This window comes from Saccharomycodes ludwigii, chromosome III, assembly GCF_020623625.1.
Source record: "Saccharomycodes ludwigii strain NBRC 1722 chromosome III, whole genome shotgun sequence".
Taxonomy (NCBI): domain Eukaryota; kingdom Fungi; phylum Ascomycota; class Saccharomycetes; order Saccharomycodales; family Saccharomycodaceae; genus Saccharomycodes; species Saccharomycodes ludwigii.
The window spans coordinates 682,448-707,282 of record NC_060202.1 but is presented as its reverse complement, the minus strand read 5'-3'; the positions used below and the strand labels follow the sequence as shown (position 1 = coordinate 707,282).

At 30.3% G+C, this 24,835-nt stretch overlaps 10 protein-coding genes across 10 annotated transcripts; 4 read left to right on the top strand and 6 right to left on the bottom strand.

Annotated features, from left to right (window-relative positions):
* Nucleotides 1–521: 521 nt before the first annotated feature.
* Nucleotides 522–2,051, top strand: MED2 (Med2p; the record flags this gene model as incomplete). The annotated part of the gene is made up of 1 exon (XM_046077279.1): nt 522–2,051. The coding sequence occupies one exon, from the start codon at nt 522–524 to the stop codon at nt 2,049–2,051; it is 1,530 nt and encodes a 509-aa protein (XP_045935021.1).
* A 307-nt stretch (nt 2,052–2,358) lies between these two features.
* On the bottom strand, nt 2,359–3,291 carry PTC1 (type 2C protein phosphatase PTC1; the record flags this gene model as incomplete). Its single annotated transcript, XM_046077278.1, has 1 exon — nt 2,359–3,291. One exon carries the CDS (start codon nt 3,289–3,291, stop codon nt 2,359–2,361), a length of 933 nt encoding a protein of 310 aa, XP_045935020.1.
* A 562-nt stretch (nt 3,292–3,853) lies between these two features.
* Nucleotides 3,854–4,771, top strand: BRX1 (ribosome biogenesis protein BRX1; the record flags this gene model as incomplete). The annotated part of the gene is made up of 1 exon (XM_046077277.1): nt 3,854–4,771. The coding sequence occupies one exon, from the start codon at nt 3,854–3,856 to the stop codon at nt 4,769–4,771; it is 918 nt and encodes a 305-aa protein (XP_045935019.1).
* Nucleotides 4,772–5,020: 249 nt separating this feature from the next.
* ATP19 (F1F0 ATP synthase subunit k) lies at nt 5,021–5,230 on the bottom strand (the record flags this gene model as incomplete). Its single annotated transcript, XM_046077276.1, has 1 exon — nt 5,021–5,230. One exon carries the CDS (start codon nt 5,228–5,230, stop codon nt 5,021–5,023), a length of 210 nt encoding a protein of 69 aa, XP_045935018.1.
* Nucleotides 5,231–6,389: 1,159 nt separating this feature from the next.
* PRS5 (ribose phosphate diphosphokinase subunit PRS5) lies at nt 6,390–7,700 on the top strand (the record flags this gene model as incomplete). Its single annotated transcript, XM_046077275.1, has 1 exon — nt 6,390–7,700. One exon carries the CDS (start codon nt 6,390–6,392, stop codon nt 7,698–7,700), a length of 1,311 nt encoding a protein of 436 aa, XP_045935017.1.
* A 255-nt stretch (nt 7,701–7,955) lies between these two features.
* RTK1 (putative serine/threonine protein kinase RTK1) lies at nt 7,956–10,154 on the bottom strand (the record flags this gene model as incomplete). The annotated part of the gene is made up of 1 exon (XM_046077274.1): nt 7,956–10,154. The coding sequence occupies one exon, from the start codon at nt 10,152–10,154 to the stop codon at nt 7,956–7,958; it is 2,199 nt and encodes a 732-aa protein (XP_045935016.1).
* Nucleotides 10,155–11,710: 1,556 nt separating this feature from the next.
* Nucleotides 11,711–13,963, bottom strand: MAM3 (Mam3p; the record flags this gene model as incomplete). Its single annotated transcript, XM_046077273.1, has 1 exon — nt 11,711–13,963. The coding sequence occupies one exon, from the start codon at nt 13,961–13,963 to the stop codon at nt 11,711–11,713; it is 2,253 nt and encodes a 750-aa protein (XP_045935015.1).
* Nucleotides 13,964–17,352: 3,389 nt separating this feature from the next.
* On the top strand, nt 17,353–18,507 carry SCDLUD_002556 (glycerol-3-phosphate dehydrogenase family protein; the record flags this gene model as incomplete). The annotated part of the gene is made up of 1 exon (XM_046077272.1): nt 17,353–18,507. One exon carries the CDS (start codon nt 17,353–17,355, stop codon nt 18,505–18,507), a length of 1,155 nt encoding a protein of 384 aa, XP_045935014.1.
* Nucleotides 18,508–18,972: 465 nt separating this feature from the next.
* Nucleotides 18,973–20,838, bottom strand: SCDLUD_002555 (alpha-mannosyltransferase; the record flags this gene model as incomplete). The annotated part of the gene is made up of 1 exon (XM_046077271.1): nt 18,973–20,838. The coding sequence occupies one exon, from the start codon at nt 20,836–20,838 to the stop codon at nt 18,973–18,975; it is 1,866 nt and encodes a 621-aa protein (XP_045935013.1).
* Nucleotides 20,839–21,788: 950 nt separating this feature from the next.
* On the bottom strand, nt 21,789–24,206 carry MDM20 (Mdm20p; the record flags this gene model as incomplete). Its single annotated transcript, XM_046077270.1, has 1 exon — nt 21,789–24,206. The coding sequence occupies one exon, from the start codon at nt 24,204–24,206 to the stop codon at nt 21,789–21,791; it is 2,418 nt and encodes an 805-aa protein (XP_045935012.1).
* Nucleotides 24,207–24,835: the final 629 nt, after the last annotated feature.

Below are 24,835 nucleotides of genomic sequence, written 5' to 3'. Positions count from 1 at the left end.
AAAACAAAAAAATTGCATATATATAATAAAGCGTTAAAAAGAAAGTATAAGGGCAAATAAACAAAATTGAAATGGTTTTTGAAAAGACCGGTGGAAAAGATTAGCGTAGTGTACAATTTCTAAACCTCTCATTTTTTCTATGAGACATTTTTAAACATCCAATCAAAATTCATTAAAAAAAAAAAAATAAATTAAATAAATAAATTAAATAAATAAATAAATAATTATAAACATCTTTCCCATTTTTATCTACCGTACCTTTCAAAACCCATACATCTCTAACATTAGTTTCCAATATGTTTTTACCCGGAAATGTCCCAGGGCAAAATCATTATTTTTTTTTTTTTTAATTATAAGGAATAAAAAGTGATTGAGGTGATCAAGATTACTTTTCTTATCGTTTTTTTTTTTTTTTTTTTTTTTTGTTTCCATAAACAATTAAATATTATCACATACTTTAAATACACAAGTTTTATTAAAAATAAGAGAATAAAATTATACATAAACATAGGCTGTAAAAGATGATAGAAGACTTTAACAAATTATCTCAGTGTTTTAACGATTTTTTGAAGAACAGCACTGAACTGTTGGTACAGCAACAAATGAAGAGTATTCGGTTGGATCCAGAAATAACTACTGCTGGAACTACTGCAAGTATTAACAGTTTAACCGATAAGGTGCAAGAGTTTCACAGTATATTGGATGATCTAGATATCACGTTAGAAAATTCTATTAGATTTATAAACGATTTCAACAAACATTGTTTATATAAAGAACAAAGATTAAAAGAAATACAGGAAGAAAAGGAAAGGTTGGAAAAGTTAAAGAAGGAGGAAGAAGAGGCGAGAGCGAAGGAACTGCGATTAAAGGAAGAAGAAGAGGAGAAGAAAAAAATGGTTATGATGAAAACTGAAGAAGAAGAAAAACAAAGACTACAACAAGAAAGTTTGAATAGTAATAATAATGAAATAAATTCTTTGAATATTTCTGACTATACTAGCAATAATACTGGTTCAAATATTAACAATAATAATGCTGATGGATTTATTAATTCAGATAATCCTTTATGTGTGGGTTCTTTAGACACAGTTACTGCCAACAATATTAATAATGATATATTAGCTGGTGGTTCTAATTCTATGGAGCATAGCACTGTATTGAACTCGTTAAGTGCCGATAATAATTATGCTAAAAGTAATAATACAGATAATAGTGGTGGTGGAAACGCTAATATCAATAGTAACAATGATAATAGTAATAGTAATAATAATAATAATAATAATAATAATGCTAATAATAATGATAATAATAATGATAATATTAATAACAATAATAATAATAATAATGCTAACAATAATGATAATAATAATAATAATAATAATAATAATAATAATAATAATAATAATGATAATAATAACAATTTAATAACTGATAATTTTAATGCAAATGATTTCGATTTTAGTGTTTTTAATGGTGCCATTCAAAATGATTTTAATTTGGGTAGTACTAGTAGTATTCATAGTAATGAGAACGGTATAAAAAATACATCTAGTGCTGCCTTGGAATCTGCCCTTTTAAGAACCATGCCAGACAATGATAATAACAACGCAACTAGTAATCATAAGGTTAATACACATGATAATGTCAGCAATGGTAAAGACAATGTTAATATAAGTAGTAACAATAGTAATAATACTGCTAGTAACAGTAATAGTAATAGCTATGCTAATATTGATAATAACAACAACAACAACAATAATAATAATAATAATAATGTTGATAATACTAACAACAACAATACCTTCAAAGATAATCTTAACAATAACAATGCTAATGGCAACAACGATAATAGTGGTATGGGAATTAATTATACTACAGACAATGTTAATACAGATAATAACAACGACAAGAATGACAATAATAATGGTGAGTTAGATGGTCTTGGAGATGATCAGTATTTGACATTGAATGAACTAAATGATTTAGGTATAGACTGGGGTAATAGTAATGTGGACGGTTTTAATGAAAGTGGTAGTACATTTGGTATGTGACATCTGATACATGAATTTTTATTTATGCTTATTAAAGCACACGCAAACGCCAGAGTTTAAATCTTGTACAATCGAAGAGTAGTGTAACATATACGTATTACTAGTTTTAAGAGAAAGAGGGGGGGGGAAGGAAAAAAAAGGTCTTTACACATGAGTAATTCTATGATATACATATATATATATATATGTATATGTGTATGTATATGTATGTAATTAATTAATTAATAAAGCATAAATTTCTTTTCTATATCCACTTTACAATTCAAAAAAATAACAAGATAAAACAAAAATAAGAGTAAAAAAAAAGTCAATCATCTGCATCATACGTGCTGAAATAAACGCACATTACAGTGATATTATCAGTAGTTCCATTAGCTAAAGCATATTTTACCAATGTGTTAGCGGCTAAGTCAGCATTATCAGCTTTGATATTTTTAATTAACTCACAGGCTTTTTGGTCACTAATAATATCCCATAATCCATCACATGCTATGATTAAAAACTGATCTTTACTGGTCAATTCAACACTCGTAGTAAAAGGTTGACCAATAACTAAGCTATCAAAGAATTTATCGCCCAAAGAACGTGTGACTGCTAGCATTCCATTAACTCTGCTTTTCATTATTAAACCACCCGCCTGTTCCACTCTCTTCATTTCATAGTAATCACTAGCTTTGTGGTCGTAGGTTAGTCTTATAGCTTTGCCATTTCTAAACAATACTATTCTTGTATCACCTACATTGGCAGTGTACAACATTCTTTTATGTTGGTACAAAGTATTGTTGCTCAACGTGCTAGCATTGGTATTATCAGTCTTGGTATCATTGCTTTTCGGTATCTCCCACCTTAATACACATACAGCAGCAGTACACCCACTATTTCCGGGCAAAGATTCGCAAATATGTTTATCGGCCTTCATAAAACTTCTATTCAAAATAACACGAACATTGTCAGTATTAGTATTCTTACTAGATTCTTCCCCACTTTCATCTTTTCCTTTTATCATTTCCGATTCAATAATTGAATGTAAATTTGACCCACACCATTTAGATGCTTGTGAGCCTGCATGACCATCAAATATGGCAAAATATCCCCAATCTAATCTACTTGCAAAATTTTCTACATATGTGTGAACATCTTCCATAGTTTTCCTGAACTTGAAATTTTTGTTCTCTGCCACACCAACCTTATAAGTTAACTCGTATTGGTCCCCTGCATTAGCAGTATCTGTATCTGTCATTTTTTTTTTTTTTTTTTTTTGGTTTTATTGTGTTCTTTTTCCTTAGGAAGTTCAATGAGTGAAATCTGTTGATTCACATGTATATAATACGTATATTTATATATTTATACATATGTTATTTTTTTTTTTGCGTTTGTTAGGATTCAAAATTAAAAAATAAATACAAAGCCTTGTTTCATAAATTTTTGATCACGTGATATATATAAATACGGAAGTGTTTCGGTCTTTCGGACAATATACAACAAATTAAAAAAATGAAATAAATAAATTGTAATTAACGTTTCTTTTTTTTTGTTTTTTTGTTTTTTTCTTCTATTTCTATTTCTATTTTTTTCTTTTCCTATTTCCTTTTCCTATTTCTTTCCCATTTTTTCTATGATCTGAATATCAAATATATGTGCATACACACACACACATATATATATATATACTGTTGAATTATAAACCCGTTTTGGAATTTTTAGCTCCTTAGAAATCTTAATATTGCCTTCCTCTACTTTACAATCGAGCTTTATTAAGTAAAATAAAATAAAAACCAAAAAAATAAAGGGAATATATACATATGTCAGCTATTTATAGAACGCTAACAACCGGTGATAGCAGCAAGAATGCTAAATCCAAAGAAAACAGCAAGACCAAGAAAGATATTGGCTTTGCTAATGGCAAAAAAAGCATGAATAGGCAACGTACTTTATTGATTTCCTCCAGAGGTATTACACAAAGACAACGTCATTTAATGCAGGATTTACACAGTTTATTACCACATTCGAGAAAGGAGCCCAAATTGGATTCCAAGAAAAAGTTAAATAATTTGAATGAAATTGCAGAATTATACAATTGTAATAATATTTTATATTTTGAAAGTAGAAAACATCAGGATTTATATTTGTGGTTAAGCAAACCACCAAATGGACCAACTGTTAAATTTTATTTACAAAACTTACACAATTTGGATGAATTAAATTTCACAGGGAACTGTTTAAAAGGTAGCAGACCAATTCTAAGTTTTGATTCCAAATTTGATGAAATGGATCATTATAAATTAGTTAAAGAGTTATTCATCCATAATTTTGGAGTTCCACCGGGACACAGGAAAAGTAAACCATTTATTGATCATGTTATGAATTTTAGTATTGTTGATGGTAAGATCTGGGTTAGAAATTACGAAATCTCGTATGCAACAAGCAATAAGGATAAATATGAAGAGGGCGTTTCAGCAGAAGATGACATATCTTTAGTGGAAATCGGTCCACGTTTTGTTATGACCATTATTTTGATTTTAGAGGGAAGTTTTGGTGGTCCTAAGATTTATGAGAACAAACAGTATGTTTCGCCAAATGTTCTAAGAGCTCAACTAAAAAAACAGTTGGCTGAAGAGGCTAGAAATAGAAGCGAATCTGCCATAAAAAGAAAGCTAACTAAAGTAGAGAATGTCTTGAAAACCAATCCACTAAGTAACGAAGCTGTGTTTAAAGATTGAGGACTGGTGTTTTTAGAAAGAATAGTATATGTATAATATTAGTTTAAATTAAACAAGAGAAAGAGAAAAAAAAAAAAAAAAATATGCTCCATCACTTCAAAAAGTAGAAAAATTATAGCATCCATTCAATATATACGTATATATATATATATATATATGTATGTGTGTGTGTGTGTTTATGTGTTTATATATAAGTGTTGTTCTAAATAAATATAAAAGTACTAGTAGTAACGACAAATTAATACTGTATTATTTCTTTTGGATAGCCTCGTTTTTAGACTTGATGTAGCTCTTAACAAAAGCTTCTTCTTCTTTATTGGAAGCATTAATGGATGGTTCTGGTAATTTAGTTGATTTAAATGGGTTTGGAATAACCAATAGAGAAACTAATCCAAAAGTAGTTAAAGCTAATTGATGAGAAGGAATATGTTTACCTAGAATTGTATAACCGCCAGCCATTTTTTTTTATTATTATTATTATTATTATTATCACCTTTCCTTATATATATCTTATATGAATATTAACTTATATTTATATGTATGTATATATATATATATATATATTTGTATATTTGTATTAGAACTATTAATTTGGTTGTGTAACGATAATTTGAAATGATTCAATTTAAACTAGTGTAAGAATCGAGATAAACAAAAAAAAATGATTGGCACAAATGAAATACAAGGAGAAGCACATTGCAATGCGTAAACTAAGGTAAATAGCAACTCATGCTAAAGATGAAGATTTCCAATTGAAAAAGACAAAAAAATAAAGCAGAAAAAAATTTTTTTTTTTTTTTTTTTTTTTTTTTTTTATCGTGGTTTAAAAATAATTTGATGAAAAAGCAGCAAAAACAAACCAGTTGAAAGACTGCGCCCGCAAAAGTGAGCTAGAAGCAGGCGTTTAGATTTTACACAAGAAATAATATCGACAAACTGCATCTTATATTTCGTCAAGGGAAAAGAAAATGCAAGAGAATTTATTACTGAATAATTAATCTTACTGAACACCAAGAAGAACCATTTTGTTGTTACTTTTTTATTTACGTCTGTTCTTTACTTGATCATTAATTTATTTTTTTTTTTTCTTTATATGATTTACATTTTATTATTAGTAACAGTCCAATGCTACTGTTAATTATCCCCCTATGTGCCATTTATTCTGACATTTGATTGGTTGGTTTTATTTACCAAACTGGGCCATACAAAAATAAAAAAAAAAAAAATAAAAAAAAAAAAATAAAAAAAAGCAGATTTATATTTTTAGTATCGTTAAGCTTTGTTGTCCGTTATCCATGTACACAAATCTTCGGATCATATTACGGACAAACACACTCAAAATACACGTTTCTTTTTTATAATGGTATTTAAATTACGCAGGGTATTAGGAAATTAATATCGACAATGATTTACATAGTGTTGCATAATGATAATTATTGTCCAAAACAAAAGAAAAAAAATTTATTATTAGTGGAATGGTCACGAAATTAATATTTACCCCTCCACGGCTCAAGTAACCAACTAAATTTTAAAATAATAATACAAAGAGGGAAAAGATAAAGATAAAAAAAAGATAAAAAAAATTACCTATATACTGCAATAAAAAACTTACAAACTTATGAGTGATATCGTCGTCTTTGCAGGTGGCTCACACCCGAAACTTGTTGAAAAAATATGTGAAAACCTTTCTATAAAGCCAAGCCAAGTTAAACTAGGGAAATTTTCAAATGGTGAAACGTCCATTCAAATAGATGAAACTGTTCGTGAGAAGGACGTATATGTTATCCAATCAGGCTGTGGTCATGTAAATGATAACTTCATTCAATTACTGATATTAATTAATGCTTGCAAAACTGCCAGTGCCAACAGAGTCACTGCTGTTATGCCATATTTTTGTTACAGTAGACAACCTGATATTCCATACACCGCTAAAGGTGCTCCATTAATCTCGAAACCGGTGGAAAATTATAAGTTTGATAACCAACCAGATGCTCCTATTCCCGCTTCTATTATTACCACACATGCACCAAGTTCTGTTGCTACCTCAAGTGCCGAGTTCAACCAAACTAGACCCGCCTTAATAAAGTATAATAGTTCCCGTATTCCAGTCGTTAATGAAAATGGAAATAATAGTAAATATCCAACCAGTTCAGAAACTCATTTCAATTTGTCTAATGCAGGGTATAAATTATGGGTTTCCCAAAATGGGACTTTGATCGCAGACTTGTTGACTACCGCCGGGGCTGATCATGTGATTACAATGGATTTGCATGATCCCCAATTTCAAGGTTTTTTTGATATACCAGTTGATAATTTGTATTGTAAACCATTGATTCAAAATTATATTTTACATGAAATACCAAATTATCTTGATTGTGTAATTGTCAGCCCTGATGCTGGTGGTGCTAAAAGAGCTGCCAAGATAGCAGATGCTTTGGAATTATCATTCGCCATGATCCATAAAGAGAGGAGATGTCAATTAACCAAGGGACCACCCCGCGCATCATTATCGAGCAATAGTGCTGATCCAGTTCCGTCTTCCACTCACGTAAATAATTCTAATAATAAATATGTTGCAACTACTATGTTGGTTGGCGATGTCAGAGATAAAGTATGTGTTTTGGTTGATGATTTGGTGGATACTTCATACACTATAACCAGAGCAGCCAAATTGTTAAAAGACCAAGGTGCTACCAAAGTTATCGCGATTATGACACACGGTATTTTTAGTGGAGACGCATTAAGTCGTATTAAACAGAGTGGAATTGATAAAATTGTTGTCACCAATACCGTTCCACAAGAACTAAGTTTGAAATTTTTAGGTTCAGATAGAATGGAAGTTTTGGATGTTAGTAAAGTTTTAGGTGAAGCTATTAGAAGAATTCATAATGGTGAAAGTATTAGTATGTTGTTTGAGCGTGGTTGGTAAGAAAAGAAAAGGAAATGTTTTTATTGGGTATCCTTCCTTTTATCAATTAAAATGTCTTTGTTTGATATTTATGTGTTTTCTATCTAGTTATATTTGCTCCTGGTATCACCAGTTTGTCAAAAAAGAGAAAAGTAATATATATGTATATGTATATATTTAAAAATGTCTGTAATTTTTTTTTTTTCTTTTTTTTTTTTTTTTCCAACAATTCAAACATACTACCAATTTTTCTCTAAAATCTTGTAGTTTCTACTGTCAATTTTGTTGCTTCTGTTCCTGCTCCTCTCTTTTTTTCATTTCAGCTTTTCTTTTATTCAATTCCTTTAATTCATCCTCTGTTATTAAATGATGTTTATGGTTTTCTGGTATACTAATTAAAAGTTTGGTTTTTTCATCAATTTTACAAAATTCAATATGTTTAAACCATTTATCTCGTATTACTCCATCCATTAAGATCCTTTTATCAACATCAATAACTAGCATTTCACCAATTAATTTTCTAGAATTTCTAGGTAACAATTTTAGTAACCTATTAGGTCCCTTGTTATTATCGTCCGGAGAATCAGGTTTCGCACAAAATAATCTAAAGGCAGTTATTTCCTCCTCGTTGGGTGCTTTCCAAGGAAATCTCTTCAAATACATACAACAGTATATTATGGCGATTGACCAAACATCAACAAGTCTTGGATCGTAACCAGCAATGGTTTTACTGTTGTTATAACTGGAAGAAGTGCCAATATTTCCACCACCAATAGCCCCCTTTTTCCTTTGAGGTAATACTTCTGGTGCCAAATACGGATCACTGCCCATGACACCATGGGCTTTAACGATTTCGTTTTCATATGGATATTGGAAAATAACGGCACTGCCAAAATCAATTAATTTTAAAATCCCCTGATTAGTAACCACGCAATTGTCTAATTTTAAATCTCTATGAGCCAACCCTATTGAGTGTAAATAATAAACACCATTGCATATTTGCTTAAAATAGCATGCTATTTCGTACTTGGTCATCAATCCACTCATTACTAAAGTGAAAAAATCATAGGGACAATATTCCATAACCACGTAAAAAGTTTCTGGTCCTTCTTGGAAAATGTCAAATGTTTCAATGATATTCTGCTGATGCAATATAAATCCAATGCAAAACTCACTGGTAACTTTCCTACAATATGATGCTGTTGACTCTGTTTGCGTGGTCTTTGGCCTGAATTTCTTCATTGCATACAAAATTTTATTACCATTCCCATCTACCCTTGATTTGGATTCAATAATATTAACTGATCCTGAGGCACCTTCGCCCAACAATCTGCCTGGTATCCCATATTTTTCTACTAATTCTGAAGATGTTCCGTTTTTGGGCGTCGTCTTTGCCTTCGTGTAATTTTTAGTACTATCACTCCTTGAAGAATCATTTGTAGAAGCTGATGATAGACTTGATTTGCTTTTATATAGTGAACCTTTGATGATATTTTGATGATTTTCGTGTATTTTCTTGAAAAACCTTTTCAATTTACCTGCACCACTTCCATAATTTACATTATTTAACTCATTGTGATGATGGTGCTGGTGTTGGTGATGGTGATGATGCTGGTGATGATGCTGGTGATGATTACGATTAAGATATTCTTCACCATTTGGTGAAACTGTCGCAGATAAGGGGGATTGTTCGCTATTTGTAGTATTAGAACTAAGAACGTTCGAAATACTGTTTGAAGGAGTTAAGCGCCCAAAAAGTGTGTTGTTGTTGTTGTTGTTGTTATTATTATTATTATTATTGTTTGACAAAGGGCTACTAATTCTGTCGTTTGAACTCAATGAAGTCGAGTTTAATAAACTACGGTTATCATTATTACTTTCATTATTATGATCGGTGTTGTTGCTGTTATGCAAAAGGGAAAAGGAGGAAGAGGAAAAAGAAGGAGAAGAAGAATTAATAGATGATAGTGATTTTTGCTTCAGTAATAAAGATTCATGTTCTAATTTCTTTTGTAAATATTCAATTGGGTGCATATGATATCCTTTATAATTGAATTTATATTTCAATTCATCATTTTCTATTAATGGATTACGGCCAGACATTCCTTGTGGTGAAGGCAAACTAGATAATATATTATTACTATCATTTTCCATCGGCTCACCCTCTGTTTTTGCATTTTCTTTTGGTTCAGCTGGTTTATTTGGGGCTTGCTGATCATTCATGGTAATTAGACTATTGGTAGCGGCATTTGATAACGACCGTGGAGAAATATCTATTGAATGTTCTCTATCATTATTGTCACTGATATGGAGATTGTGTATATAGTTTAATGGATTGTGAAAGTTATGTGCCATGTGAAAACTTTGATGGTTATTATTGCTGTTGTTAATAACTGGGATGTTTTTATTTAAAAAGGAAATTTTGTTTCCAAGGGGAATTTTATGCTGCTCTTGTTGTTTTGTAGAATTGCCCATTATTCCTTGTTTTTTTTTTTTTTTTTGTTTTTTTTTTTTTTTTCTTTTTTCTTTGGTGTAAGCAGTGTTTTAATAATTGGCTTTTGATTTGAAATAGAAATAATTGTTTAACACTTCTTATAAATAATAATAGTAATAATAATGGTGTTATTATTGTTGCTGTTATCTAATGGGTTTATTGGGCATATTAGTCATCCCCTTCAAAAAAAAAAATTAATAATTACAATACTAATTACGTTAATTAGGAAATAGTCGGAGATAAACCATACAACGTAGTAGATTGTATCATAAGATGTTTTCACCATAATTCTTCCATTTCCCTTTTTTTTTCGGACATTATGCGTTCATTTCGGAAGAAATTTTTAAACAAGTCAACTAATAATTTTTTTTTTTTTTTTCTAAAGCTCGTACTACGCTTGTTCTAAGTATTTGATTCTATTGCAAATGGTATTTAATTACAAAAAATTATTGTTTCTTTTTATATGTCAATTATTACTTTTAATGCATTGAACTTTGATCAAATTAAAAACTTCATGTTTTAAAACCAAAAATAAACAAATAATTGTTTTTGTTTGTATTTTTATTTATCCATATATTTCGAAATTTGAACGTAGTTTCCAAATTAATAATATCTTGTGCAGATATCCTTAAGCACGTGAAAGTAGGGCAACAAGATGGTCAATATTTAATATGTTATTTACACCCCCCCCTGTCCCTGTCCCTGTCCCTCAGAAAGTAGCCTTTGTCCTTAAAAAAAAAAAAAAAAAAAAAAAAAAAAGTTTTTAAACTGTTTATGTTTTCACTGACTGGAAAAAAAAAGCTTTAGTCAATAGATATAATATTTAACATTAACGGTAATTTTAACTTAAAATACATTTCAAAATCACGAAAAAGACAAATTTGGATTTCATCATACTGGGGACTAACTTTTAAAGCTGGTGCTTTAACAAAAATCGGTACCAAAGCCTGATGCTTTTTCAATTAATATCAAAAATTGCGTATTTTTTTTTTTTTTTTTTTTTTTTTTTTGGTATGAGGGAATAAAGAAGTACTTGTTAATTTTAAAACTATATGTTTTTTATGTCCCTTTTATTTTTCTTTTTCTGCCAAGCTATTTGTCTCTATGATTCTTATGTAATATAATAGGACAAACTTACTTTCTCTTCTTATATAAAGATAAACAATGGTTTAAACAAAAGTCGCTTTCTTATCATAGATCACGTCACTTTTAAAAAAAAAAAATCAAAATGACGCAATTTAAAAGGAAATTATCAGGAGGACAAAAAAAAGGAAAAAAAAAAAAAATTCTAATAATAGACAAATTGACTAATCAAAATATAGAATATCAATACTATACAGTTATTCACATAGAATAAGATAACAGTAAAATAATAATAATAATAATAATAATAATAAAAAAAGAGGTAAAACTGTAACAAACAAATAAACATAAAGAACAACTAAGGGAAACAAAAAAAAAAAAAATTAAACAAAAACAATCATATTTAATCAGCTATAGATCCCTTAACTTGGACGAGAAAAAGGGCCCAGACCCTCTAATTATTATCAGCATTGTTCTTATTTCTTGTCTTACCGATAAAATTACTATTCCCATTGTTATAGTCACTATTTGAGTTGGATCTTATACTAGTATTACCATTCATTATTGTTTTGGAGTTTGAAGAATTTGATGAGGCATTAGACACAGAACTATGCACATTTTCCCAATTTTCTGCAGGTTTAATCACGGTTTTGGAAACACCCTTGACTTGAACAACACTTTCCACAATCCCATTATCTGCGGGCTTATAAGAAGAAGAAATTATATTACTTTTATAGGTGGTACTCATATTACCGCTACCAGCGTCTTCAACTTTACGCTCAACAGGAATTTGTACAGTAGTGGTAACTCGTGGCGAGTAGTTTACAGTATCATTATTATTAGTGCTATTATTGCCATTATTTCTATTATCCTCGTTCTGACCACCATTTTTCTGCCCATTGGTACTTTCTGCGCCATTACCAACATTATTTTTAAGGTATGTTTTCAGAGCGTTGTGTGCACTAGCAGCCACAGTGGAACTTAATATTAAATCATTAATATTCCTCTTATAAGGTTCAGGTAGATTAGAATTGCTATTATTTACTGATGTATTTTTACCGTTGGTCAATAATTCACGCGGCTGTTTCTTAATTGTAACAAATGGATTTGCCACCTTCAAAGGATCACTAGCTAAATTGGATGGTTGAATAGTATTCTTGTTCTTTTTATCCGACAAAGCATCTTTCGTTTCACCGGCATTTGATACCTTGGGTGTCATTAACAACGGCACATTTTCCCTTGGTATTTCATATCCATCTGAACCGTAGTCAGTCCCATCATCCATCTCACCGTCAGAATAATAGTGTTCGTTATCGTTGCCGGAGACGCTGTCATGTTTCTTATGTGAGTTATATAGGGAATGGAAATATGCAGTCATGTGACGTCTGCTGAATGGACCAGGGTGCTCTCTCATAATGCGCTGGTGAATATCTACAAAAACATCAGATTCATCAACAATCTCTTCACCAATCAATTCTTCAATAACATCTTCCAAAGTTAACACACCCAGAGCCCCAGTGCTCATACCAGGAGTATCACTAACTATACACATGTGAGATTTACCTTCTTGGAAATAATTTAAAATATTTAAACAAGACGTTGTTGGAGAAGTTTCAGGCAAAGTGGCTAAGGGGAAGGATGAAACAGGTAAACAATCCTCTGGGTCATAAGAAATTAAGACACGAACCAACAACATACCAATAAAGTTACTGGGTTCATTAGGCAAATATATAGGAATTCTGCTGAACCCAGCATTCAATATTTCTTGAACTGTTTTTTCATCCAACACGCGATCGGCACTCATCGTAAAAACGTTTTCAATTGGGGTCATAATCTCAGAAACTTTTTTCTCTTTTAGATCCAAAACGGCAGAAATAATGGTAACTTCGTCATGCGTTAATCTGTCAACACCCATAGTTTGGTGTAAAGTGACCAACGTTTTCAAACCTGACTTCTTGTACATTGTGCCATGATTTTCACCTAGAATCTTGTCCAGTAATAAAGCAATAGGATAGGCAATCGGATACATGATGTACATTAATGCTAACACAAAAGGAGTGAAAAATGCACCAACCTCCAAACCATATCTGACACAAATACTTTGTGGTATAATTTCACCAAATAAAACAATGGAAACAGTACTACCAACAACTGCTTGCCATCCACCACCCAAACATCTATCAAGAACAATAGGCAAGGACTCATTAGTTATAACATTAGACAATAGCAATGTTACCAATACCCAATGTTTCCCCTTCTCCATCAAGTCCAATACTTTTGTAGCTAATTTTTGTTCCTTTAAAGTACCACTATTTTGAATAACTCTCAAATAGACTTCATCTTGGCCCATTAAACCCAAAGTCAACCCTGCAAATACACCACCCAATAAAACTAGAGTTATAGAGATTACAACATAGGTGATGAATTGCTCTTCGGTAGGCACATGATGAACCTCACTTCCGCCATCTGTGATGATGACAGTATTTGCAGCTCTAGATGGAGACAATGGTAATGCATTTGAAAACAATGGTAACAAACATGTAAATAAAATTGTAATCAATCTACGGTAGTGGATATAATTACTTGTGGTAGTTGCAATAATAGGGGCAGCACTTTTGTTTAATTGGTGGATCGTATCATGTTGTTTATTTTTGAAACCACTACGACGAGGATTTCTGATACTTTCTATGATATGTTTCGGCGGCATATAATATAGTTATATAAGTTCTAACTGTATGCTATCTAGTACAACTCTACTAATATATATATAATTTTTTTTCGTCCCCTTTTTTTTTTTCCCCTTCTAAAGTGATGGTAGATAAGCTTAGATAAAATCGGTTGGTTTTTCTTTCTTTCTTATATAGCTTAAAAAACGTGAAAGTTATTTCACTGTTGTTATTTAATACCTCTACCTCAAACTATGAACAAATAAAAAATGGGGAGGGAGGAAAGAAATATAGGGAAGTTAGCGGGAAAAAAAAAGAAAAGAAGAAAAAAAAAAATTTAATCAAGTGATATTTTACTGTAATTGTTATTATATCTGTCGTACAAAGTAATTAATTAATTGTTATTTATTTGTTTATTTATTTAATTACAATTTTTTTTAATGCCATGGTAACATAAAACAAAAAAAAAAAAAATATTGGCTCTTTTAAAAAGGGGTCAACTGAAGAGGTCAACTGCTTTACATGTTTGAATAAATATTAGAAACTAGCATAGATAATGAGAAAGGAGTAAGGAAGAAGAAAGGGATAACAAGCAGCGTTGCCTTATATAATATATATTAAATGTAATCTGCTAAATTCCTTATTATCCGGCAAATATTTTCTTTTTCTTTTTCTTTCTCTTTTTTCCCTTTCTCCTTTCTCCTTCTGCACGTGTTTGTGCTTTAATTCCATTCCTAACAGTAATTAATAGTGTTACGTGGAAAATGCTCTAATTTCATTGGAATTTCTATCTTACAACCCAAACAAATGTCATCGACATGTTAATGTTACTAGCAATAAACTATAACTAATCAACTCTTTGAAAATTGAACTCTCATACAATTTTTTTCGTAATATATACATATATATATATATATATATATATAGTTTAGCATCCTTCCCCTCATCAAAGTCTCCCCTTTTACAAGGATAAACTCTCCACTTTTAGCGCTTAGCCTCAACAATCTCAAAACCCGCAAGTAGATATAACATGTTAAAAATATACTTATAATTCATTTTTTTAGGGGTTGTGTTTCTAGTGATCTTGCTATGTTAACAAATTTAGAATTATCAACAGTAGTGACTAACTGATAGTGTATCTTTTTTGTAAAAACTTTAAAAGTTTATTAGTAGAACCAGACAAAATAAATATAAAACCTTAAGCATTCTAGAAAAGGAAAATAAGAATAAAACAACAGTTCAAATATGACTTTATGATGTAGGTTTTTTTGTGCGCAATATAAGCAAGTTGAATTTCATGATTTTCATAAAACGGATCCTAAAATGTGGGTTAGCTAAATAAAAAAAAAATTATATTTTTAATATTTTTATACTATTGTACATGATATTAAAAAGAAAAAAAAAATAGGAAATAAATGCCCTTTTCTTTCGTTTGTTTTGATGCCAGAACAATCAATTGAGTTATTTAGACCAATCCATTGACAGTAATTAGCTTGTTTTGTTTTGTTTTGCCGTATCCGCTTTTTATACCTGTAACTTTCGAAGTGAGGAGTGAAATAGTAAAAATTATATATATATATACATATATACAATACTCAACATTAATATCATTATTATGTACATAAATGTTACTTTACTGATAATGCTAAATTCGTGATGGATACATAAAAAAAGAACGTAAATAGTGGGGCCAGAATATAAACGTATGACTAAAAAAAGTAATATACCTAAATAATAAGAAGAGAAGAAGATAAACTCATCGCAGCATATAAGCTTCTTGTCTTTCAAGACTTCTTTTTTTTTCCTTCTTGTGTCGTTCGATTGTTATGCCTTTGATTAGCAATAATGACTTCTTGTGTATATACAATGACAAAAAAAAGAAAAAAAGAAAAAAAGAAAAAAGAAAAAAGAAAATTAATAACCGTCGATGACCAATAGCATTTTGTTTTTTTTTTTTTTTTTTCTTTCTTTTTTTTTTTTTATAACGGTTAGTTTTTTATCAACTGCTACAAAAAATATCTCAATGTCATCAAAAAAAAAAAGCAGAAAAAAAAGCAGAAAAAAAAAGCAGAAAAAATAATTAAAGGCGATGAGAGAGAAAAAAAAAATACGGGCGGTAATAATAAGTAACTATTTTTATAAGACGTAAATACGACAACTTCTTTTCTGATTTATTTCTAAATAATAATAAAAAAGTTGAAACTTGTATGGAAACATGGCTTAGGTATATGATGTAGTCCACCAAGAAATAGTAAAAGTGCTGTTATCGCATCTTGATCCATTAATCCCTTTGTCCGTTTTTTTTTTTTTTTCCTTTTTTTTCTTTTTTTTTTTCAGAATATATTTTTGACCTTCCTAAAAATATTATTACTCTTTTCTTTTGTTTTTCTTTTTTTTTCTTTTTTTTTCTTTCTCGAAAGGAAAAAATCGGAAAATTAAAAAAATGTTTTTTTTTTTACTTTTTTGAGTATTTAGTGACCAATTTAATTACACTGCCAATAGAACTGCCAGTAGTAATTACGTTATTATATATTCGTGTATAGGACACGCGCACGAGGAGCAAGGCAGCAGCTAGTTTTTGAGGGGAAATACAGGACAAATGGAAAGAAAATAGTAGTAGTAGTAGCAGTAAACAATGAACACATTCTATTGCGACATTTTCTGAAGAAAAATAAGACAAAACTTCTTATTATTATTAGCTGTTACATATTAAAATTAAAAATAAAATTAAAATGCGAGAAAGAAAAAGAAAAAGAAAAAGAAAAAAAAGAAAAAACACTCTAAATTTAAAATTTGTAGTAATAAAAAGGACAATAATATCGTAGACCCAATAAAAAATTATAGGACTTTGCCACTTGAAATGGAAGTTCACACTTAGTATTTGTTCTTTTGTTGTTGTTGTTGTTGTTGTTGTTGTAAATTGCACTATGAATGATCTTTTCATTTTGGAGAATACAAAAAAAAATAAAACACAAACTCACTTCTTACATTTGTCCTTAATTTTATGACTATTTTTTTTTCTGTTAATCTTACCGCTCCTTCTTTTCATTATCAGTAAACTCGTAATCTTCAATTTTTTTAACATTATTAGTTTTACACTCAACTTTTTTATCTCCCTCTTTTTTTTATTTTTTATTTTTTATTTTCTTTTTATTTTTTTATTCAAAATTGTTGTATATAAGGAGCAAGGGGAGCTTGTTGTAAAACCTTAAAATTTTGATTCATAGTTTTTTCTTCTTAATCTTTCTGGTTCTATCCCTTTAATCTATCCGTTATGTTCCTTTATCAAACACTAAAAATCCCAAAAAACAAATCAAGTTTATTATCATCACTATCATTGTTAAAGTATTATAATACTGGAAGACAATTTTATCATCAATTCACAAAAACAAACATATTAAATAGCAAATACTACAATACTAAGGGAAAAATGGCCGATAGATTAAATCAAGTTTCTCAAATAGTCTCATCTTCTACTACCGCTGCTTCAGATACCGTTCCACCATTCAGAGTCTGTGTCATTGGTTCTGGTAATTGGGGTACTACTATAGCTAAAGTTGTCTCTGAAAATACTACACTAAGACCTCAATTGTTCCATGAACAAGTCAAGATGTGGGTATTTGAAGAAAAGATTAACGGAGAAAATCTAACTCATATTATAAATACCAAGCACCAAAACGTTAAATACTTACCAAATATAACTTTACCTGACAACTTGGTAGCTGACCCAGATCTAATAGATACCGTTCATGATGCCGACATTATAATTTTTAATATTCCTCATCAGTTTTTACCAAGATTAATTACTCAAATGAAGGGTCACATAAAACCCAGAGCAAGAGCTATTTCATGTTTGAAAGGGTTCCATATTGATAAAGTCAAGGGGGTTTGTTTAATGAGCTCTTATGTTACCGATAATTTACATATTGCATGTGGTGCCTTATCCGGTGCTAATCTAGCTCCTGAGGTTGCAAAAGAAAAATGGTCTGAAACCACCGTTGCTTATCGTATTCCATCTGATTTCCAAGGTGAAGGTAAAGATGTAGACCACGCAGTACTAAAGGCTTTATTCCATAGACCTTACTTCCATGTTAATGTTGTCGAGGATGTAGCTGGTGTTTCTGTTGCTGGTGCTTTAAAGAATGTAGTTGCTCTTGGCTGCGGATTTGTCAAAGGTTTAGGCTGGGGTGATAATGCTTCCTCTGCCATTCAAAGAGTTGGGTTGGGTGAAATTATCAAGTTTGGTAAATTATATTTCCCAGATAGTGAGGTTGAAACTTACTACGGAGAGTCTGCTGGTGTTGCCGATTTGATCACAACCTGTGCTGGTGGAAGAAACGTCAGGGTGGCTTCTTATATGGCTAAGACTGGTAAGAGTGCTGAAGAGTCTGAAAAGGAGTTATTAAACGGTCAATCAGCTCAAGGTATTATTACTTGTAAAGAAGTTCATGAATGGTTAGAGCATGATGGTAAAATAGATGAATTCCCATTGTTTGAAGCTGTTTACCAAATAGTCTACGGTGGTAAGAACATGAGGGATTTACCCAAAATGATTGAAGATTTGGAGGGCATTGATCAAGAATGATTGGAATGTTTATTTTTTTTTATAGTTTAAATTTTCCTTTTTTTTCTCTTTTTGTATATATGCGTGTTATATATATGAGTATATATAAATTTTATTATTAGTTATGGATTTAAAAAAAAAAAAAAAAATTTTTTTAAAAACCTTTTTTTTGTGTCTTTTTTTTTTCACATCTCCTCTTCCCGCGTCCCTTATAAGAACAATGGAACTTTTACCTCCGGGAATTTCTGGAACTATAGGTTGTGGTTTCATTAGCTTTACTGATCCAGAAATGAATTTTTAAGTTTTACTGTTCATAAAAAACTCTGTGTTGATATAAAAAGCAAGAACAATATGGAAATAACATGACATAATTTTTGCCAAAGTTTTCGGTTACTGGCCCACACCTTGCTCTCTTCGTTTTTTCCCCCTAGTGTTGGTATTATTATAATATGCTAACTTATACTAAGGGGTAATATATGCTATTTATTATATAGGTGTGTTTTTCAAAAACAATAATCTATTTTTGATGTATTTACACATTTTTAACCACTCCAGATCACCATTTCTAGTGGAACTAGTGGTAATATCACCATCTTCCTGATCACCATACTTTAACTTTTTGGTCAAATAATCAAATTGTATCAGATGCTGTGGATCACATAAGTATTTATTGTAATTATCAAATATTTCCAGTTCTATGTCAAAATTATTTAATTTATCCAATTTTTCAAAAATACGGAATTGTAGTTGACTATTTTTGTTGAAAGTATTATCATCTTGATCTTTTTGCAAGTCTTGAAATTCTTTATTGCTATATAATTCATAGGGATCAAATTTAGGTAAATTGCAGTGGATAAACATGACATCTATATCCTTCTTGTCCGTATTAGTACCGGAATCTCCACCTTGCACTTTCTCGTTATGGAAATATTTGTTGTAGAAGTTTTCAAAAGAATAGTTTGGATCAAATTTGACCGCACCGTTACCCCTTTTACCATATTTTTTTTCTATATCTTTTTTGGCCAATTTATACAATTCATAATCCTGAATAAAATCATGTTGATACAACGCAACACTTCTATACCCACTGCCATCGTGTTTATGATATCCATCAGTGTCAATCATGGTCTTGACCTGATAATATGGTAAATTATAAAAATGGGCAGCTGCTATAAATGTTTCCTTGTCACCTTCGCCTGAGCGCCCTTGTGAAAAAAGTGGATAATACCATGATGGGCCATATACGTTATAATAAAAGGACAACAATATTGTAGGTAGATGGACCAATTTATTGATCATCAATTGGCCCGACTCGGTTGATGGATCAGGTATGGTGTTTAGGAAGTCATGATATGGAACATTTTTATTCTCAGCAGTGCTATCGCTATATACTTCCACGGGGGTTAGATTGTCTAAACAGTTTCTTACTCTTTTATTTATATTTATTTCGATATCGGCTATGTAATAATAATCTGGAGAGGTGGTTCTTCTCCAGAAATCGGGCCACATGATTAACCCCGTGTCCTGAAAGATTTTACTGTCAAAGACATGGTCTAACGATTTTATTGGTGTATTATCTGCATCTAATAGCAACAAATTAGAAAAGCTCGATGCCAAAATAGCTATACTTTTATATTGGTAGCCCTTAAATTCAATTTTATTCTTCTCTATTAAATCACGAGAAAAAATTTTATCAAAATAAATACATTTGGCATTGAATTCCTTATGGTGTAACAATAAACTTTCGCAAAAATCTTTGTCTTGGTTTTCATGGGAGGATGCTGATGAACTTTTTGGCGGTATTAGTACCTCTACAGGCAATATTTTCGTTCCAGTTTTTCTCAAATTAATAATTAAATTCAAAGCCAACACAGAGAATTTACCACCACCAACAATAACAATTCCATTGCCGCCATTATATGTAGTTTCCGGTAATCTTAGTTTAGTTAGTGCATTTGTATATTCTAAGTGTGCGTCTTTTAACATTTCCTTATCTTTACCCGACATTTTTAAACAATTAGATAGATTGTAGAAGCTTAGTTGGTCCCAATCGTGGTAATGTTCTGGTCTGTAGCCTATATCTTTTTTAAAATTACATTCAGAGTTGTATTTACGAAAGGTCGAGCCGTGTGGCCCATATTGTACGACTAAGTCGATGACGTTTTCAAAAAAAGCATGTGTTTTGTCAGATAGTTTATTGGCATATATGGTGGTAGATCCAGCATTGCCTGCCAGTTCTTCATAAACAACAGCATCATTGCTTGTTGTATCTTTATACCAATTTAGTAGCGAATTTTTATATTCTTCGAATTGTGATGATTGACTGGGAGTACCACCTTCTTCAAATCTCATTATTATGTGTATTGTGTAATATAGTGTATAGAATAAACACCATATTATTATTATTCGAAATATCAATGCTTTTATGTTGCGAAACCCGATTACTGACATTGTTGGTATGTGTAACTTGAGCAATAAATTTATGAAATAGTGGGATTTTTAATTTGTGGTATGCTTTTGCGATTTATATAAATTAAAATAAAAAAAGAGAATGAATTGGAAAAAAGGAAGAAAGAAGGAGGGAAAAAAAAATATTTTGCAAATAAGCTAAACAACAGATATAAATAATTTAATTGATGATATAAACATATGATCCTTTTTTTTTTTTTTTTTTTTTTTTAATTTATGTTTTACTTTTTCGAGCATTTTAATGAGTTGACTTTAGGTGAAATCTTGATAAAATATAAAACAAGGTAAAAAAATTAAGACTTTTTTTTTCGTGTTTTTTTCGTGTTTTTTTTTTTTTTTGTATTGCTATTTTCCATTTTCTCCGAGATCCCGTTAAGAAAACACCAGATTATTATTATTATTACAATGTTTTGATAATTCTGGTCATAATACAAAAACAAAGCCCCTTTTACCAAATTATCGTTCTTTTTTCATCGCGTCAAGAAAAGCTCTTAATGTTCTTTCTCACGCGGGATAACTAACACGTGCTATTTGCTAAACCTCAAACAACATAACTATTACTCTTCCTTCTAGAACTGCCTCAACTTGTGTACTTTTAATCCCTTTCAGCTCTACTTTTAACCACACCGGTGTCAGAAATAGTATTAACTAAAAATAAAAATAAAAATAAAAATAAAAATAAAAATAAAAACAAAAATAAAAATAAAAATAAAAATAAAATCTTTTCTAATCACTAATTTGTAAAACTTCTAAATATATATATATATATATATCACTATGTTTGTCACTTTATTGATAAATTCCTCCTCTTTTCCCCTCTTTCCAGATATTATTTACAAATTTTTATGGTTCTTGTACATTTTATTTATATTATCTAATATCATCGATTTAAACTCATCATCAAATCCTACAATGGCACCATCAGCACCTGACAAAATTTTTTCAATATTGGATTTATAATGATCCTGGAAAATAGTTGGACAATATTTAGTCCTTAATTTATTCAATTGTTCCTTAATATACTTTCTAAGACTAAAATTGTTAGCAGCCACTAAACTACCAACTCTTTTGATACCATCCAAAGTTTTAAACAAATTCATAACCACACCATAAGTATGTGGAATCAACCAACCGTAGTTATTGCCATATTTGTCCACGAAAAACCCCTCATACTCTTCCAATAGACCCAATACGTTATCAGCACACTCACCTTTATATAATTTTTTGATTATGTTAAACGACCAATCCTCCACTTTGGTGAATGCGGTATCAACATCGCAATTCTTAACAAAGTATTCAATATATTTCAAATTGCTGTTGGAATTTTCTGCAAAATCTTGAATCATTAGTTCTTTAACAATCATGGAAAATAGCCAAGTCTCATTAATATTCATGTACGAATTAGAACTCAACCAGATTTTAGTAACGTTATCACATCCAAAAATTTTTAGATCTCTATTATCGGATAATCTTAATCTATGGTTTTCTCCCACGGTACACTTGTAATGATAATTAAATTCTAACAAGGCCAATAATTTGCCACTTAATTCCTTTCTTAATTTAGGATCATTAAAAGTTCTTGAAATAATCAACTGGTCAACTAATTTGTACAACCGGGTGAAACTTAACTGCAACCTAGCATATAATTCATACATACCATTAATTTTGCTGTAGCTCTCCCTTTCCAAACCAACTTCGATAAATCTAGGTAATCTTTCCATACTCGTGTAAACATTATCCATGCCAGTACTAACATTTGTCTTTACCGCGGTTATAGTGGAATATCTACTGTGCAATATATGATCCAAAATATCAACTTGAATGTTTTTAATTTTTAAACAGCGATAATAATGATCTTGTGCCACATTGGAAAATCCCATTTGGGAGTACAACGCACACAACCACAAATGCAATTCATATTCGTTTGGCGTAACTTTAATTTGCTGTTCCAACATATAACAACACTCTAAAACTATACGTGTATCCAAAGAAATGTCAGAAGACGCTTCCATAATTTTACGTCTAACTTTAGCAACTACATATTCTGGATAATTACTCAACAATTTTTGGTTATAAGTTTTGCTATCCAACTCGTATAAGTTATATTGATAAATATCAGAAGAAATGCCCTTATCACCAACTATCTTTGTAATTTTGCCAATTAAAACTTCTGAGCTAATAGCTGGGGAAGCATCACGGTATATATTTTGTAAATCAATACAAAAACATGGCTTGTTATAATATGACAAAACATACTCTTCTAGATGCTCAGCAGTCACAATACTTCCCTCACCAACTGAGTATAATCTATCTAACTCAAATTTAATTAACATAAAGTTACGGCTCTTGTTAAAACTTTCATAACTGTTTAAATGATCCAAAACGTCTTGCTTTTGTTTGCCCATTTTATAACCTACATCTATAAGCTTTTGCAAAATTAAGTAATCATTTAAATTTTCTAATAATTTGGTACAGATTTCCCAGGCTTTGCTTAAATCCGTATTGCAGTTAATAATTATATTTTTTAAATACAAGTCTAGGTTGCCGTTTTGTTTCACTAATAATGGATACAATTCATCAACAATGGTAACTTCTTGCCCTAAAATTTCACAAAGTTGGCAATAAACAATACGCTCTTGATCATTAACAAATGGCTTTTTAGATTCCAAACGGATTAAAACCTCGTTTTGTAAAAGATCCACTTTAAGTTTCTCCAATTTAGCGGTGCTATCACCGAATTTTGAGACGTTTTTATAATGCATGATCGCAAAAACAGCATTCCAAAAACATAACCTACGGAATTCGCTCGTATCATTATCACGGTTTCCCACAAAATTAAACATTAGTTTGGTCGATTTATAACAGTTTAATAGATCCCCTACTTTCAAAGATTTTAAAAACCAATCATAACTGGTTTGGTAATTTCTATATTTAAACATCGCATTATCGTAGATTTTTAAACTTTCGTCAAAATTCCATAGTTCAGTTAATAATTTGTACAACCATTCCAACGATAAAGAATCATTAGGAACAGTCTTATCAATTAGTTGTCTTAAAGCATCAATATTTTTGGAGGATGGTGCCAAATATTTATTTGGGGATTGTTTATATTTACTATATTGATTTAACACCTTGTATAAAGTTACTGAGGGAAATTTGACCACCAATTGATTAGTTATGGTTATAGCCTGTTTATAAGATGCATTATCATTTTGCAATATATTCAGGACTTGTTGAACTTGAGTGTTCATGTTGTTTTTCCTTTTTTTAATTTTTTACTATGTTTGATTAGCTTTTGTTTTTCATTATGTTGACGAGTTGATTGGAGAAAAAAAAAAAAAAAAAAAAAAAAAAAAAAAAAAAAAAAAAGTTATCAAAAAAAATTTTTTTTTACTTCAAAAATGAGCATTTTAACTATGGAATTGCTTTTAAATCTGAACATTATTTTATACTCAAAGTCTTGGAATATACGCTCTTCGTAAAAAATGTATTATATCTATAAATCGTATTCAAATGTCACAATTAAATAAATACTCTTAACAACACATGATAATATATTCCAATATTATCATCGCTCAATATGACTTTAACAATGCGATAAAAACGAATCAATGAATTTGATCACTTGAGGAACTTAAGAGTGTATAAACGACTAGTCTCCAAAATTGTACAGAAAGGATGTTATTCTATCAATAAATTCAAACTTTATATATAACTTATACCTGTTAGTTATATATATGACACAACATAAGATACATATAAAAGTAATAACAATAAAAACATCAGTTCAGCTTCATGGGCGAAAGAGCCATTAATAATAAAAATTCATCTCAAGATACTAACACGTTTCCTCCGCCAAGTAATATCCACGGAAACAAAT